Here is a 17,625-nt window from a genome sequence, read left to right on the forward strand (position 1 = left end):
ACACTGGACAACATTTTTTTTTCCAAAAGATTTGCTTCTTGAAAAGAAAATGGAGGATTATGATAGAATTCTTCAAGCTGAGCACAAACATAATTTTAGATTTGCTGTATTACATAGGAAGTTTGAGAAATATTAAATTAACTTTATTTGAATTGAGAATTTTTAATCACATAATGGTGTTTATTTGTACTTAACCTCTGATACCTCTTGTGTGTGAAGTTCTGCCATTTTTCAGTTCATTTTATTTGTGTAGGATTGTCCCTTTAAGAGAACAAATTTAACAAACCTTTCTGGTTTTGGAAAGTGACTGTGACCTAGCAGCAGGCTTTGAAGATGGCATGTTCCTTTTACTGGATATATTTGCAGAATCAACAAAGCCCTGGAGAAGTCGAGTGCAAAGACCATGTGCCAGGGCATGGTTTGTTCAGGAGGCCATTTTGAGGAAGCAGCACAAGAGTAAACAGTTCTTCAACCTCCTTTGTGTGAATGGCCTCATTGTGTGGTTATAGACAGAATGTCAGATTTTTCTCCTTTTGCTTAGAGTGATGAGATACAATTTCAACTGACCCACGGAAAGGATTTTAGAGTTGCAGAATAAATACTGAACTCTACTTGACTGACCCACGAAAAGGATTTTAAAGTTGCAGGAGAAATAGTTCAATCTACTCGACTGACCCACGAAAAGGGTTCTAACTGCAGAAGAAGGCACTCATCTAAAAAGGACATTTCTTTGAAGGGTGTCATGAGTAATCAACATTCTGTCATCTCCAGTCTCTTTCACCCACTTCAGGAACCGCTAACTTCATCCTCAAGCCTGTGTGTCACATCAATTTCAAGCCCACATGTCATCACTGAATTTCTGAAACTGAACTTTGAACTGCCTTCTGAGAATTGAGCCTTGAGCTGTAGTGGCTTGAACACGCATAGTTAGAGTTTAAGTTAGATAATTGTATATAAATTTAGTTAAATTTAGATAAATTCTATAGATTAGGTGTTGTATTAATTTAATGATTAAAAATATTTAATTATAACACCATCTGGACTAATTTTTATCGCTGCTGATGCGTACATAACGTGTCACTGTCTAAGAATAGTTGGCCAGCATTGATGGATTCCAGTTGCCCAGTTACTGCTTTTCCATGGTTGCAATGTCCTGGTGAAACCTTTTATCATGTTCGTCACTGACAATAGTGAAGAAGTCCAAGTGAGAATGCAGAAAATAAATTTTCAATGACATAATGTACTTCATGTTTTGTGTGCTTAAAGCATCACTGAAAATATAACAGGAATCACAAAAATAGGTTGTATCTTATAAAAAAACGGTATGTGATAGCAAAATGTTACGGTGATTTTTGTGATCAGCAGCCCAAAATCCATAAAATAGATCCAAAAATGTTCAAGAAGCAAAATCTTCATTGTCCAGTGTGATCGCGCAGGGGAAAATTTAACGCCTATCAACTAATTTGTACTTTCTCATCTTGGTTTGTTTGATAGACTTAAATGGGAGGATGTAGCTTTAGGCCCTAGAATTGTTATAATTGTAATATTGTATATCAATTTATTTTTTAAGTAAATTCAATAAGTGAATAATTTTTAAGTGAATTAAATTTTAATTCAATTTCTATCAAAGGACCACACACACTATTTTCATGCGAATTTTAGCTTTGATTTACTTGCAACCCCCCCCCCCCAAAAATTTGTTTTTTCCCCCCTTTGAAGATGGAGATAGCAGAAGAGCTGCAAGCAGCTCGGTATGAAAAGGTTTTAGAGGTGGAACTGGGACAGAGTTATGGAGAACTGACCAGCATGGAGATTGACCCTCCACAGGAAGTAAAAACGTCAATTTTATGTAAGTTCTATTTCTTTGGCATTTTTTTTTCCTTTTTATTCTTATGCACCACTTTCTCAAATATGTTGATATTAATGATGTTTTCTAAAAATCCTTTTAGCCCTCAAAATAAAAGACAGCTTCATACTAAATTGCTGATCATATTGTTGTACTTTAAGAATGTACAGGTGTTGAGTTTCACTGTGTTAAAAGCAGCAGAAAATCACTTTTGCGATTTGTTTTCCTAGATAAAATTTTTTATTGGCTGAGTTGTTCTGAATAATTGGATGAATGGAGGAGTTTTCAAGAAATGATCTCCACCAGATTATCTGATTTTACTATTGGTTCACTTAATCCTAGTTTCTAGTCATTATTTTATTTCTCCAGTGTTAATTATTGATCTGATTGAAAATGACCTTGTTTCAAATTAGAGGCTCCTGAGGTAATGAAGGGAACTTTTAGTTGCATTTGTGCTAAGATTACTTTAGTTACCACGGCTTGTGTCTGATAAGAGTTCTCCTTGAATTGGGTCTAAATTCCACCCTGACTGTTTGCAGGGCAGTAATGCTCAAAATTTCCTCAAATGATTTTGGAGAATATAAAGAAAAGCAAAATAGAAGCTGAAATATTTTGTTTATGCTGCAACTATTGTAATTTACTATTGATTCAGAGATGCAATCTAATTTTTTCTTTTTAAATCATATTTCTGATTGTCTAGCCCAAGTCATTTCCCAACCTGATATACTCCTTGTGCTGGATACCAACATTTTTATCAATCACCTTAACATTATAATAAATTTAAAGGATCATGGAGTATCAGGTTAGTGAATACAAGTTCATTAAAAAAATGTTTAAAAATAAACCTGATGTCAATTATTTTAGAGCTAGGGAAAAGAAAAGAGCTTTTGTTAGGGTTATGGAACTGTGGAGTTAAAAAATCAATTGGGTCTGATATTTTTTATAAGACATTCACAGTCTATAGCGTTCTTTGATTAAAGATGGTAATCCAATTTGAAAATCAAATATTTTAATTTTCATTCAATGAGAGATCTTTTGTGTTTTGATCCAACTTTGCATTATATTTTCCACATTTAAATGTTTTAACCTTTTTAATTCAAATATTTAGAGAAAAATTTGTATATTTGAATATAATTATGTAGGTCATCAATTTGTGTTTTGTGATTAAAGTAGTCAATGGCATAGAGTTATATTGTACAGATTAATTAGGCATAAAGTTATACAGTACAGAGACACAGCCTTCAGCTGAAATGCCAACTTGCCTTCCTGTGTTAATCGTATTGGCTGGCATTTTGCTCAAATGCTTGTACCTGCCTAAGTGTCTATCAAACGTTGTAATTGTACAGCTTCCTCTGGAAGCTCATTCTATATACTCATCCCTTTCTGGGGAAGTTGCCCTTTTGGTTTCTTTCAAATCTTTTTCTTCTCAGCTTAAACCTTTGGCCTCTAGTTTTTAAACTCCCCACTCTCAGTAACATTCACCTTATCTATGCTCTTGTGATGCTTGAAACCTCCACAAGGTCCCTCTCAAACTCCTGCACTCCAGGGAAAAATATTACAGCCTATCCAGCCTCTCCTTATTATTCAAACCTACCAGACTAGGTAACATCAAGCACCTTTTCCATTGTTCTATCTTTCCTAGAGCTGAGTGATTCAAACTGCACACAATACTCCAAGTATGGCCTCACCAATGCTTTGTATAAGTGTAATGTGATGCCCCTACTTTTGCGGTCAATTCCCTTGCCAGTGAAGGCAAGCATTAGCTTGTCTACCCTGTGTATTTATTTTCAGGGAACTATGCTCCTACACTCTTAAATCTGATCGTCAACAATCTCCAGGACTGTTCCATTCACTGTGCAATTTCTTGTATCTGTCTGAGTTAAATTCCATTTGCCAGTCTTTGGCCTACTTTCCCAGTCAATCTTGATTCTGTTGTAATTTCAGATAACGTTCTTCATGTCCACAATAACACCAATTTTAGTGTCATCCACAAATTTATGAACCACATTCACTACATTGTTTTCCAAATCATTATATACTGTAGATGACAACAGCAGATCACCCAGCACCAATCCCTGTGATATTCCACTGGTCACAATTTGAATCACAACCTTCCTCTGGTTTCTACCACCAAATCAATTTTGAATTCCGCTTTAATTCCATGCAGCACTACTGGCATAGCAATTAGTGCAACACCTTTAACGTGCCAATGATCAGGACCTGTGTTGGAATCCCACGCTGTCTGTAAGGCATTCTCCCTGTGTCTGCCTGGGTTTTCCCTGGGGGCTCCTGTTTCCTCCCACCATGCGAGGGGGGGGGGGGGAGTGTGTAGATTAATTGGGTGGTCCAAAAATGGCCTGTTACCATGCTGTATGTCTAAATTATTTTAATTTTAAATGTTTCTATAAGATCTTCTCCCATTCTCTTCAATTCCGGCAAGTACAGTTCCAGGCGACTCAATCTCTCTTCGTAAGCCAACTCCCTCATCTCTGGAATCAACCTGGTACATCTCTGCACTGCCTCCAAAACCTGTACTTCCTTCCTCAAGTAAGAAGACAAGAGCTGCATGCAGTACTCCAGATGCAGTCTCACCAATACTCTGTACAGTTGTAGCATACCCTCCCTGGTCTTAAATTCAGTACCTCCAGCAATGAAGGCCAACAATCCATTTGCCTTAATGAGAGCTGGCTGCACCTGCAAACCAACCTTTTGCAATTCATCCACAAGCACACCCAAGTCCTTCTGCATGGCAACATGATGCATTCACTTGCTATTTAAATAATATTCTGATTTTCTATTTTCTTTTCTAGTGTGGATAACCTTGCATTTGCCAAAAATGTACTCCATCTGCCAGACCTTTCCCCACTCACTTAAGCTATCTATATCTCTCTTGAGGCTCACCGTATCATCTTCAGAATTTGCCTTTCCACTTAATTTCGTGACATTTTGGAAAATCAAAAATAAAATATTTAAAAAAAAAACACGTACCCCCTTTACACAGCTGTTAAAAGATGGGAATTAGCTGCATTTTAACTGCTTCACTTACCTGTGTGAACGCAACGAACGCGGGTTGGGATGGTCATTTTCATCCAATGTATTACCCACTAAGAGGTAGTATCAGAGCCTATGTATTTCAACCTAGCTTTTCTTGGTTCAGTGTGAATGACTCAACCTGGCTTTAAATACAGGTTGTTCACATGCCAATTGAGTGGGATCTCTGTGTAAAAGGGCTATTAGTTAAACTACATTATCTCCCCTCTTCCAGATCGTTTATATTGTGAACAGTTGTGAGCCCAGCACTGATCCCTGTAGCATCCCACTGATTGCCAACCAGAAAAACGCCCCTGTACCCCAACTCTCTGCTTTCTATTGGTTAACCAATCCTCTATCCATTCTAATATATCACCCCCAACTCCCTGCATCCTTATCTGTTAGTCTTTTATATGCTAACTTATCGACTGCCTTATGGAAATCCAGGTAAATGATGTCCTCCTGCTACCTTCTGTCTATTGTGTTCTTTCTATCCTCAAAGAACTCCAGCAAATTTGTCAAATTGGACCTGCCTTTGCTGAATCTATGCTGTGACTGTCTGAAGGATCCATTTTGTTCCAGATGTCTCTATCAATTCTTTAATGATAGTTTCAAGCATTTTCACAACTACAGTTGTTAAACTAACTGGCCTATATTTCCCTGCCTTTTGCCTACATCACTTTTTTGAATAGTGGTGTGACATTCGTAGTCTTCCAATCCAGAGTCCAGAGAATTTTGGTAAATTATCAACAAATCCTCAACCATAATTTATGCAATTTCAGCACTCTGGGATGCATTCCAACAGGACCAGGGATTTGTCTATCTTTAGATCCTCAAGTTTTCCGAGTATGACCTCTAGTGATAGCTATTACGTCCAGGTCCTCACCTCCCATCACATCCATAACATCTGTCTTTGGCATAGACGTGTCTTCCCATCATGAAGATCAACACTAAATAGTTATTCAAAACCTCAACCATTTCCTCATTATCCAATATCAATTCACCCTTCTCATCTTTCAAGGGACCAACTTTCACTTGAGCTATCCTTTTCCACTTTATATACAGATAGTCCTCGACTTAAGACCGTAATTGGGACTGAAGGATCGGTCGTATCTCAGAATGGATGTAAGTCGGATTTTTGCCCGCGTGCATGGAGTACCAAAGTCTTAAAGCAAACTTTTTTTGAATATTTTATTTATGATTTTTCCAAACTCAGACACTTCCAATAATTCACAGTACAACAGTCACGTTCATCAAGTATATTTACATTTCTTCTACTGAGTCAGGTTTTATTCCCACTCCTACTTCCCCACCCCACCCCCCTCCACCCCAACAACACAAAATAACAAAAAAAGAACACATTAACCATTAAAAAAATAAAATAAACTTGCATGAAAAGCAAAAATGCTTATTTAGCATAAAAAAAGACATCACTGACCATGGACAAATAACAAGTTAAAAAAGAAAAGAAAAACACATTGACCACAGGGTCTGTCAGAGCTCAACACCCGTCCTTCAGGTCTCTTACGTTCATCTCAACTTAGCCTGATTGGAATGGACCCCCCCTATCCACCCTCCAGGAGAGGAAAGATGAGGGGGCTGGGGGAGGTGGCAGATAGCGAAGTACAGGGGACCGCACTATATCCTTGCACCTATGCTACGCAGGTATTGTTGTCAGATTTTAAGAAAAGTTTCATATTTTTTCCTTAGATTATAAGTAACTTTCTCCAAGGAAACACAGCTCTGTATTTCCATATTCGAAAGCACAATGCCCAGATGAGAATCTGACTTCCAGGTAAACGCTATGCACTTCTTGGCCATGGCCAGAGCGATCAACACAAAATGGATTTGAAATTTGGACAGCTTCATTATAAGCCTTGTGTCCATGATGTTTCCCAACAGGAATAACTCTGGGTCCTGTGGAAACTCTTTATCTATGATTTTCTCTAGGGCTTGGCCTAGCTCTACCCAAAAGGGCCTCACCTTGGAGCATGATCAGGTTGAGTGCACAAAGGTTCCTGTCTCTATGCCACACCTGAAACTGATCTGAAATTTCTGGTTTACCTTTATTAAATTTCAGCAACATGAGGTATAGTTAGTGAAGAAAGTTATACTGTACCAGTGTATATCATGAGTTAATTATTGTGGTCATGCGATCATGACACAGGTCCGACCAGCACTGTTAATCTGTTGTTACACCTACGTCTGACTCCCATTTCTGCCTTGACCTATGAAGCCCCCAGTTTCGGGTCTTCCAGGGAATACATTGCCAAAGTAAACTTTTTTGTGTTCCCTTTTCGAATCAGAGTCTCCATGTCACTGCACTCCGGTAGGGCCATGGTTGGACCCAATTTTCCCCTCAAGAAAGATCTTGACTGAAAGTAGCAAAAGTGTGTCCTGTTTGACAAATCCTATTTAATTCTTGACTGCTCAAATGACATGAACTGCCCCCACTCATAACAGTCGTCGATACACCTGATCTCCTTTTGGCAGCAGATGTTCAGGATCTTGATATCAATAGTCAATGGTATTAAATTATTCTGAGTAAGGGGGCTTTTGGTGACAACCCCACCTTCTGGCCAATACATTGGTTAATTTTGTTCCACGCATATAGTGTATGTTTTAGCAAGGGGTTGTCATTCTTGCCAGATAACAATTTGGCATCCCATTTATAAATAAATTCTCCTGCTACTTTCCTACCATGTGCAGACCAATTTGTGCCCAGGATGGTATACTTCGCCCGTCAAAGAGCGAGGTGATCCACATCGACTGGCCTACCCAATAATATATTTTGAAATCTGGAAACTTTAATCCACCCAGACTACTGTCCCATGTTAAATTCTGCATGGACCCCTGGCTACCTTTTTGTTCCAAAGGAAGCTTCTTTACCTGTGTTGAGGTTTTGAAGAAATCTCTGGGGCAACACTGCGGGCAAAGTCTGGAAGAAGTATTGAAGCCTCAGCAACACGTTAAATTTTACACAATTGACCTTGCCTATCAATGTGATAGGCAAGGTCATCCACCTATTTAAGTCCTCAATTTTTTTGAGCAATGGGACATAATTAAGGTTGTACAAATTTGTTGATAAATTGTTGTCTAATTTTACCCCCAGGTACTTGATCCCCGTTTGTGGCCATCTCAATTGACTTTTTCAATTCACTGTAGTCCCCCTTTGTGAGTGGCATAATTTTGCTCTTATCCCAATTACTTCTGTCCCCAGAGATCTTCCCATAATCTTCCAGCATGGAATGAAGCCTGACCAACAGGTTTGTTCAGATAAATCAGCACATCATCAGCAAACAGATTGATTTTGTATTCTTCCTGACCCACTCAGTGAGAAGGCTGAAGATACTTGCCCATTGGTCACAACTTTAGCCTTGTGTGCATGATATAGCACCCTAATCCAATTTATTAAAGTTGGTCCCAATCTCATTTTCTTCAGCACTTTGAATAAAAAGTCCCACATTAATTTGTCAAATGCTTTCTCCGCATCCAGGGCCACAGCTACACTTGGATCGCCCCTTGAATGTGCCAAGTGAATCGTGCTCAACTCTTTAGCCTGTTGCTTCTGCACAAAGCCTGCTTAATCAATATTAATTTTGGCAAATATTTTGCCAATCTATTTGTTAGGGCTTTGACAAGAATCTTGTAGTCCACATTTAGTAACAAGATGGGTCTATAAAAAGATGGTTTTAGTGGGTCCCTGTCCTTTTTGGGAATCACCGTAATAGTTGCCATTGAAAAATATTCTGGAAGAGTATGGGTCTCCATCGACTGATCCACAACCTCCATAAAGTGGGGGATCAAAAAATCCTTAATTTACCTGTAGGATCCAGTCCTCCCCTAGAGACTTCCCAGTTTGCAGTACACCTAATCCTTCCTCTATCTCTTCTGTTGTAAATGGGGCATTCAGCCCCTCTTGCTCTTCTGGACCTAAATTTGGCAGTTCCAATTTTGACAGGATATCGTCTATTTTTCCTAATTTTTCTCCCCCTTGACTGTTCATAAAACTGCCTGAAAGTATCATTAATGTCCTTTGGCTTGTATGAAATCCTGTCATTCCTCGTTTGTATCACATTAATTGTTCTTGAAGCCTGTTCTGCCCTCAGCTGTCAGGAGAGAACTTTATAGGCCCTTTCCCCTAGCTCATAATATTTCTGCCTCGACCTTAAAATGGTCTTCTCTATTCTATAGGTTTGAAGTGTATTATACCTGAGCTTCTTATTTGATAATTTTTTATATTTTTCCTCCGAACCCATTCTTTGAAAATCCTTTTCTAGTCCAGTAATCTTCTGTTCCAATTGTTCCACCTCACTCAAATATTCTCTCTTAATTGTTTTAGTATATCCAATTATTTGACTTGTCAAATATGGCTTTAAAGTGTCTCAAATAAGAAATTTATCAGCAGTAGACGTACAGTTAGTCTAGCAGAACATGTTTATTTGAGTTCTAATAAAGCTACAAAACTCCAGTTTTTTCAACAGCAATGGGTTAATGTGCCACTTATACACTGTCTCCTGCTTATCCGGCATTATAATCGTAGGTGTCGGGGGGAGTGATCTGACAAAAGTCTTGCTGTGTACTTGATTTCCACGATCCTTCCCTCTAATTGGGCTGATGCCAAAAATAAATCTAGCCTGGTATAGGAATCGTGTTGCTTCGAGTAGAAGGAATAATCCCTCCCTTGGATGCTGCCTTCTCCATGCATCTATTAAACTTAGTTCTTTCATAAAGGCTGCCTTGAGCCTTGTTACTCTTTTTGTTGATTTGTCCAAAACTGGATCTAGACAAAAATTGAAGTCCCCTCCAATCAGGATGTTTTCTTTACCCTCCCCCCAATTTCAAAAATACATCTTATATAAATTTTTCATCATCAAAATTTGGGGTATATATATTCAATACGGTCCAGGGTTCCGAATATATCTGACAGTGTACCATTACATATCTTCTTTTATCCTTCACCACATTCTCCACCCTCACTGGAACATTTTTCCCTATCAAAATCCTTACTCCCCTTGCCTTAGAATTAAAGGAGGAGGAGATTATCTGGCCCACCCATCCTCTTTTTAATTTCTGATGCTCTCTTTCTGTAAGGTGTGTCTCTTGTAGAAGGGCTATATCCACAATGCCAAGACTCTCTTCCTCTTCCCTGCCCTATTAACATTAAAACTCAAATATTTAATTGTATTAATCATTGCCTCGGAGATAACATTATGCTCTCTCCCATCCAATCCTTTGTCCTTGACCCTCCCGACCAGCACGTCGAGTCGACAGCATACCCTGCAAAAGCATCAATGACAACGACACAGACACAACACCTTACACAAAAATAAACCCCTATCACCTTACTATCTCTCCCACTATCCAATCCTCTTCTCCTAAACCACTCCTTCTTCCTCCCCTTCCCCCATTCTCTAGCTCTGACACCCAAAATATTGACGCCATCTCCCTCTATCTTATGGATAATACCTGACATACCCATCATCCTCTCCCTCTTCCACTCCCCCACCCCAGAGCCCTCCCAGATAATCCTATTTCTCTAACAAACTTATACACATAGAGAACCAATAACCCTTCCTGATTATCTTATAAACTTCAACCTACGCATTTAACAAATACATTTTAACATAACTATTCAACCCTTAACTACCAAATCTTTTCATCTCTGACATTCACATTTTGTTTTACATATTTTATCCCAATTTACGAATCTATCATACTTAGTTATCACATTTCAGTTTTCAGACAAGTATTAATCATGTATATTGCTTATATATTGACTATATGTTCTTCTTTCCAATAGCTCAATATCTATAACATCCTCTCTTCATTTAAATCCTTTAATGTTCACTTTTCGACCCAGCAGTTTGTTGGCATATTCCTGGGCCTCCCTAAGATCTGTGAAGAATTCCATTCCTCGTCCCTCCCCGCCACCCCCGGCATCATTACTTTCAGTGTCACTGGACGGCGAAGAGAAAGTGCCTATCCTGTCTGCCTGAGTGTCCTTTTTACTGAATAAACTCTTTCCTCCTTTTTAATAATTATGCACTGATGTCCGGATAAAAAAATATCTTTTGCCCGTTAATCTCCAATGGGCTTCCCTTGCACCAAATGCTGCTGCACACAATTCTTTCCCTATCCTGGAACCTTAAAAGCTTTTATCAAGATAGAGCATAGCTTTTGGCCAGGACCCACTCTTTCTATTTCTATATTATCCTCTGTCCAATGTCTTCGGAATCAAGTCTTGAAGGAAGGTAATCATATCCCTCCCTTCTATATCCTCCTTTAACCCAACAAATTTAACATTGTTCCTTCTACTATAGCTTTCCAGTGAGTCTATTTTTAGCCACATCTTCTCCCTATCCTTAGCCCATGCTTTCAGCTCTGTCTCCATTGCCTTGACTCTGTCAGAGTTTTCCTCCACTTTATCTTCCATGTTTGCCACTCTGTTTGTTAACCTACTCAGGGTCCCCTGAATTTTATTTAGCCCCTGAACCAATAAATCTAATTTTTTAATCTAACTTTTCACAGATGCACTCCCACCCCCTGACTTTATATAACCACTGCAAAAGCCTTACTTGCTCCTCATCTGTGCCTCCTTGCCAAAGCCTCCAAGTCCCACTCCTACACTGGCTGGTCCTCTTGAGTTTCTCTTCTTTTTATTTGTTATTGCCCCTTGCTCTCACTCCCACTAATCACCATTCTGTTTAATGTTTAAATTGTCCATTTTTAAAGTTATTTGCATAAAGTCTGGTTCCGACACTCTCAGGTCTCCGACTTTTCTCCTCTCTCCGTGATGGTCTTGACACTTACCAGTGGTTGAAGTTGTGTGTCTAAGAGGTCTTAAATATTCTTAATTTTATTTTTGTTCAAAACTAACCTGAAAACTTTGTATAATTTTTTGAGATTTGAGAGCAGTTACTCCAGTGAAAGAGCTGCAACATATTAAATCGATTATCTATCTGCTAATGTAGGGAGATAAAGATCTGATAGTCAGGAGTTTATGGAATAATACTTGTTAATTATTTTCTTCCTTGTACAATGATGATTGTTATAAGTCTCTATGTATGGAATAGACCAGGGGCAGGCGACCTTCTAAGCAGTGGGGAGAGGGAGGGTGGCTCGGGGAGCACGGAGGAGGGGACAACTCAGGGAGAGGGAACGGCTCAGGGGAGCAAGGAGAGTGAACGGCTCAGGGGAGCAAGGAGAGGGAACGGCTCAGGGCAGCAAGGAGAGGGAACGGCTCAGGGCAGCAAGGAGAGGGAACGGCTCAGGGGAGCAAGGAGAGAGAACGGCTCAGGGGAGCAAGGAGAGAGAACGGCTCAGGGGAGCAAGGGGAGGGAAAGGCTCAGGGGAGCAAGGAGAGAACGGCTCAGGGCAGCAAGGAGAGGGAACGGCTCAGGGGAGCAAGGAGAGGGAAAGGCTCAGGGGAGCAAGGGGAGGGAAAGGCTCAGGGGAGCAAGGGGAGGGAAAGGCTCAGGGGAGCAAGGGGAGGGAAAGGCTCAGGGGAGCAAGGGGAGGGAAAGGCTCAGGGGAGCAAGGGGAGGGAAAGGCTCAGGGGAGCAAGGGGAGGGAAAGGCTCAGGGGAGCAAGGGGAGGGAAAGGCGCAGGGGAGCAAGGGGAGGGAAAGGCGCAGGGGAGCAAGGGGAGGGAAAGGCGCAGGGGAGCAAGGGGAGGGAAAGGCTCGGGAGCAAGGGGAGGGAAAGGCTCAGGGGAGCAAGGGGAGGGAAAGGCTCAGGGGAGCAAGGAGAGAGAACGGCTCAGGGGAGCAAGGGGAGGGAAAGGCTCAGGGGAGCAAGGAGAGAACGGCTCAGGGCAGCAAGGAGAGGGAACGGCTCAGGGGAGCAAGGAGAGGGAAAGGCTCAGGGGAGCAAGGGGAGGGAAAGGCTCAGGGGAGCAAGGGGAGGGAAAGGCTCAGGGGAGCAAGGGGAGGGAAAGGCTCAGGGGAGCAAGGGGAGGGAAAGGCTCAGGGGAGCAAGGGGAGGGAAAGGCTCAGGGGAGCAAGGGGAGGGAAAGGCTCAGGGGAGCAAGGGGAGGGAAAGGCTCAGGGGAGCAAGGGGAGGGAAAGGCTCAGGGGAGCAAGGGGAGGGAAAGGCTCAGGGGAGCAAGGGGAGGGAAAGGCTCAGGGGAGCAAGGAGAGAGAACGGCTCAGGGGAGCAAGGGGAGGGAAAGGCTCAGGGGAGCAAGGAGAGAACGGCTCAGGGCAGCAAGGAGAGGGAACGGCTCAGGGGAGCAAGGAGAGGGAAAGGCTCAGGGGAGCAAGGGGAGGGAAAGGCTCAGGGGAGCAAGGGGAGGGAAAGGCTCAGGGGAGCAAGGGGAGGGAAAGGCTCAGGGGAGCAAGGGGAGGGAAAGGCTCAGGGGAGCAAGGGGAGGGAACGGCTCAAAGGACTGGAGAAAAGGGCAGCTCAAGGGAACAGGGAGAGAGGGAACGTCTCAGGGGAGAGGAGGTGGCTCAGGAGCAGGAAAAGGGGATGGTTCAGGGAAGAAGGGGGTGGGTGTGGCAGTGGCTCAGGGGAGGGGGAGGGCTCTTCAGGGTTACTCCGAAAGGTTTGTGACGTTGGTCGCCTGGTTCCACATTCACCGGTGAATGAGTGGCCTGGGACCAAGAGCAGACCCATCTTGAGGGTAAGCATGTTCCTGGGAGTGACAGGGGAAAAAAGTGATTTTTGGTTATAATGATGTGGAGAGACTTCAGTGAACATTCCATATGAACACAGTCATTTTGCTGTTCGGGAGGCATTTATATAGCCACAAAGTATTTCCTTTGCTGAGGGATGTTTAATCTACACGCGCAGATTCCGATGCCACCGATTTCAACGGTTGACAGTTTAGTGTGGCGAATGGTGTATGTTGGAGCAGCTGAGGGTGATCGGGCGAACGCATTGGGTTGTGGACTGGATAAATTTGGATTAGTTTCCCCACCTCTGGTAAAAATGCTGCTCGCATTTATTCTTTCAACCTTTTGGTCACGGACTTTAAATTATTAAGGATTATTTACAGCATAAATGCTAACTGTGTATGGGTCACTTTATAATTATATTTTATTAATTACAGGTGTAGGTTTCCCAATTATGGTTATCCCATGGATAGTTCTACAGGAACTTGATTCCTTAAAAAATGGAAAGATCCCTGGAAGTGTCAATTACAAAGCTATACTTGCTGTACAGTTTGTTTATTCTTGTATCAAAAGTCGGCATCCACGTGTATGGGGTCAGTCCATGCAACAAGCTGCTCAAAAATTCTGTAAGTAACGTAGTATTATCATTATAGCTATTCAGAGGCCTTCTATTTCTGATCCAGGCACTGATAATTATCTCTGGGTCAGTGAATTAGAAAGAATTGTAATGTTTTAACTTTACATTGCTGTTTACTAGGAACCAGTTTACTCAATTACTGAAAATAATAAAGTAAAGCTACATTTAAAGAAAATGTGTCTTTTTCCTTATCTTAATTTTGCTACACAGTAAAATTCCTATTGTCTAGAATTCAAGTACCCAGCACCCTCAAGCAACTGGCAAAAAAATTCCAGAAAATGAATTGGTAAAAAATACGAAAGTTTAAAATTGGCATTCCCTGGTGGTCAATTCGCCAATCCACGCAACACAAAAACTCAAGCAATCAGCAAATTCACTTATCTGGCATCCACCAACCCCCATAGGTGCTGGGTACTGGGGGTGGGGTTAACTGTATATTCTTATTATACCATCACTGTCCTATTCACGATTTGTGTCACTGCTCTCACATTTTATGTAAAATTAATTTTCTGTTAATTTTTGTCCTTTTGTTTCGAAGTTGAAGCATTTATTATTACAGTATGTTGATCCGCAGGCATTGGTTATGTTCCAATTGGCCATAATAAAGTGTGGGCAAAGACAAAGTAAACCACCAGATTTTTAAGCAAAAATTGGTAGATAGGAAGTTAATGGTTTGAATTATTTTGATTTAAAATGTTTAATTTTAAAACAATTAATGCAATGTTTTTATGAGTTATATATTTTAATTGTTTGAATTTATCAATTGCAGATTCTTAAGTCTATGACAACTTGGCCCAGCGATTGGGCAAGGCTGATTTGATTGCTTGATGAAAATGAAAAGCCAGTTTTATTGCACTTTAAGATAAATCTGAGAGATAATTATTTTGTATGCTTCAGTGCACAACATAGTTACCTTAGTTATGAGTTTTTATTTGGGTGCCGTAAATAATCAGTAACTTTTTGATTTAGATGTTTTTGAAAATGTATTTTTATCAATTGATTGCATTTTATTTCATGAACTTTTGAATTCAAGAGGGTAGTAATGTTGAAAAATGTTTTAATTCCATCGATTTGAAACTCTTGAGAAAGAACTGGAATTAACCCCATACCCAATGACAATATATGATGGTTACTGTAGGTGGCAGAAGTTTGCTAGAAATATTTTGTAATGGTGTCAAGAACCCTGAACTAGATGACAGCTTACAGTATTCTTGTTCCATTTTTTACAACAGTAACTTTGTTTTAAAATATAATTTGTTGACTGAGTAATATATTCTGAGATTATGAAGGGAATTTGTTTTGGTATTGCTCACCAACAAAAACACATGCTGGAAAATCAAACCATGTTACTAAGCTGCGATTTAACTCGGCTTGACTCATTGCTGGAGGCACCAAAAACTTTTGGATGTTCTTCATTAATGCAATTCCAACAACTAACTTGTGGTAACTATTCATTTATTCATTTTGTTAGAGGACTCAATTGCAGAAATCACAGGGATTAACTTAAGATGTTAACTATGATCTGAAGCCTTGTTTGCACCTCTTAAAGTGGATAGTCTAATTGTCACCAATCACTTTAAGGAGTTAAGGAAATGAAAAGATATCGGAGAATACTTCAATTTTTGAAATAGTTAAGATGTCGTGGAAGAAGGGTATGGAAGGAAATTCCCCAAGTTCAATGATGTCCAGATCTTATTTGAAGCTGTTAGCAGGAGATGGTTAATCAGGACAATTCCAGAAGTATGGTTGTTTGTAAATTCCATTTGTAATAAAGGTAATTGAATGGATAAACAAATCTGATCCATCAAGAATTGTAATAGACTTGCATGCTAAATACTCAAACTTGTTCTATAAATGGCTGGTACCTGTCATTCATATGCCCACCACATCTTTGTACAATTACCACTGGTCCAATACTTGAATACACTTCTAATCTCACCCACACTCTCTTCCCCCTCCCCCCCTCCAGATATTGCAAAACTCTCATTAACACACTTTCCTCTCTTTTGATGAATAAGATGTTTGCCAATCATTTTCCATTTCCTGTAACAACACACCAAGAGTAGATGATGTGGTTTCCATTGGGTCAGCAGCCAGAGTAGTGTTTGCCATTATTAGTGGCTCCACTGTAATACATGAAACCACTAAGAAAAATAAAACTTTGCAAAACCATATACTTGACGCACAGTAAATAACTTCAGAGGCTGAAACTGAGTAATTGCTCTACTGGCTTTTATTCACAATGGTCAAGGACCTCATCCTGTGTCATGACCTGGCTTTCTGGGGAAGGGTCAGGTGACGGAGGCTTTATACAAGGTCAAAAGAGGTACAGTTACAGGACGGAGCAGAACTAGGAAATCAGGAATTCAATACAGTTCAGCAGTTCACCACATTCACCCCTTACTTTTTTTATTGACCAACGGGGTGACATGGGGCACAAAGTCTTACAGGTTAAGCTGCTCCAGTGACCAGCGGAGCGCCAGTTATGGGGTTGTGGCTGGGGCACCTGTCTTGTCCCGGATCTCCTCGAGCATGACAGCTTGGCCAGAGTGACTGGGGAGGGGGGTGCAGCCATATGTAATATGTGACTCTGGAAGGGGGGGGGTGCTGCCTGATGAGTGTGCTACTCGGGGCCCCTTTTGAGTGTGAGTTCCTGGATGGAGACACAACGTACACATATTGGGGGTTAGTGAGGAGGAGCTGAACCCTTTCGACCAGGGGGTCAGTTTTATGGCCCCTCGCGTGTTTTCATAGCAGGACCAGTCCCAGAGACATCAGCCAAGAGGTCCCCGACATGGACTTCCTGGGGAAGGAAAAAATTATTTCTTGAGGAGTGGCGTTAGTTGCAGTACATAGCAGAGATAAAGTGGCATGCAGTGCTTCTGGAAGGACCTACTGCCAGTGAGAGACAGACAGTCCCCCAGACTTTAGGGCAAGGAGGATAGCCTTCCACACAGTGCCATTCTCTTTACTTGACCATTTCCCCCAGGGGTTGTAACTCGTGATCCTGCTGGTGGTGGTACCCCTGGCCAGCAGGAATTGGTGCAGCTCATTGCTCATGAACGAGGATCCCCAGTCACTGTGGATGTACAACAATACTCGTCAATAACCGTAAGGAACTAGGTATTGCAGTTGGTGGAGGGAAGAGGGCCCTTTTGAAGTCCATGCTCAGGCACTCAAAGGGGCGCGTAGCTTTTATCAGGTGCGCCCTGTCCGGTTGGTAAAAATAAGGCTTGCATTCCTCACAAACTCTGCAGTCCCAATGGAGTATGGCAGATTCCAAGATTTGATAAAATGAAAAAAAAACCTTGTGACTCTGGGTTGGCGGAAATCATTGTGCAGGGGTTTGAGGCAATCCATCTGTGCGTTGGCACATGTCCCTCGTGACAAGGCATCTGAGGGCTCATTGAACTTCACTGGCTGGTACAGGATGTCGTAATTGAGCTTGATCCTCTACCTCAAAATTTTATTGTTCTTTATCTTACCCCACTGTTT

The 17,625-nt window shown here is 41.1% G+C and overlaps 1 protein-coding gene across 23 annotated transcripts in view; it reads left to right on the forward strand.

Moving 5' to 3' along the window:
• The window catches only part of swt1 (SWT1 RNA endoribonuclease homolog), a 200,266-nt gene that overhangs the window by 54,142 nt on the left and 128,499 nt on the right, over nt 1-17,625 (forward strand). For 22 of the 23 annotated variants that reach the window (XR_011357696.1, XR_011357697.1, XR_011357695.1 and 19 more), the window contains exons 7-10: nt 1,720-1,849; nt 2,547-2,648; nt 5,942-6,001; nt 13,931-14,119. Coding sequence is in view for 20 of the 23 variants with exons in the window: in XM_069938164.1 (XP_069794265.1) it covers nt 1,720-1,849; nt 2,547-2,648; nt 5,942-6,001; nt 13,931-14,119 (481 nt within the window). In the remaining 3 variants the exon portion in view is untranslated. The remainder of the gene's footprint in view (nt 1-1,719; nt 1,850-2,546; nt 2,649-5,941; nt 6,002-13,930; nt 14,120-17,625) is intronic. The other variant, XM_069938156.1, reaches the window with a different exon arrangement.

The sequence above is a fragment of the Narcine bancroftii genome, chromosome 5 (assembly GCF_036971445.1).
Source record: "Narcine bancroftii isolate sNarBan1 chromosome 5, sNarBan1.hap1, whole genome shotgun sequence".
Classification (NCBI taxonomy): domain Eukaryota; kingdom Metazoa; phylum Chordata; class Chondrichthyes; order Torpediniformes; family Narcinidae; genus Narcine; species Narcine bancroftii.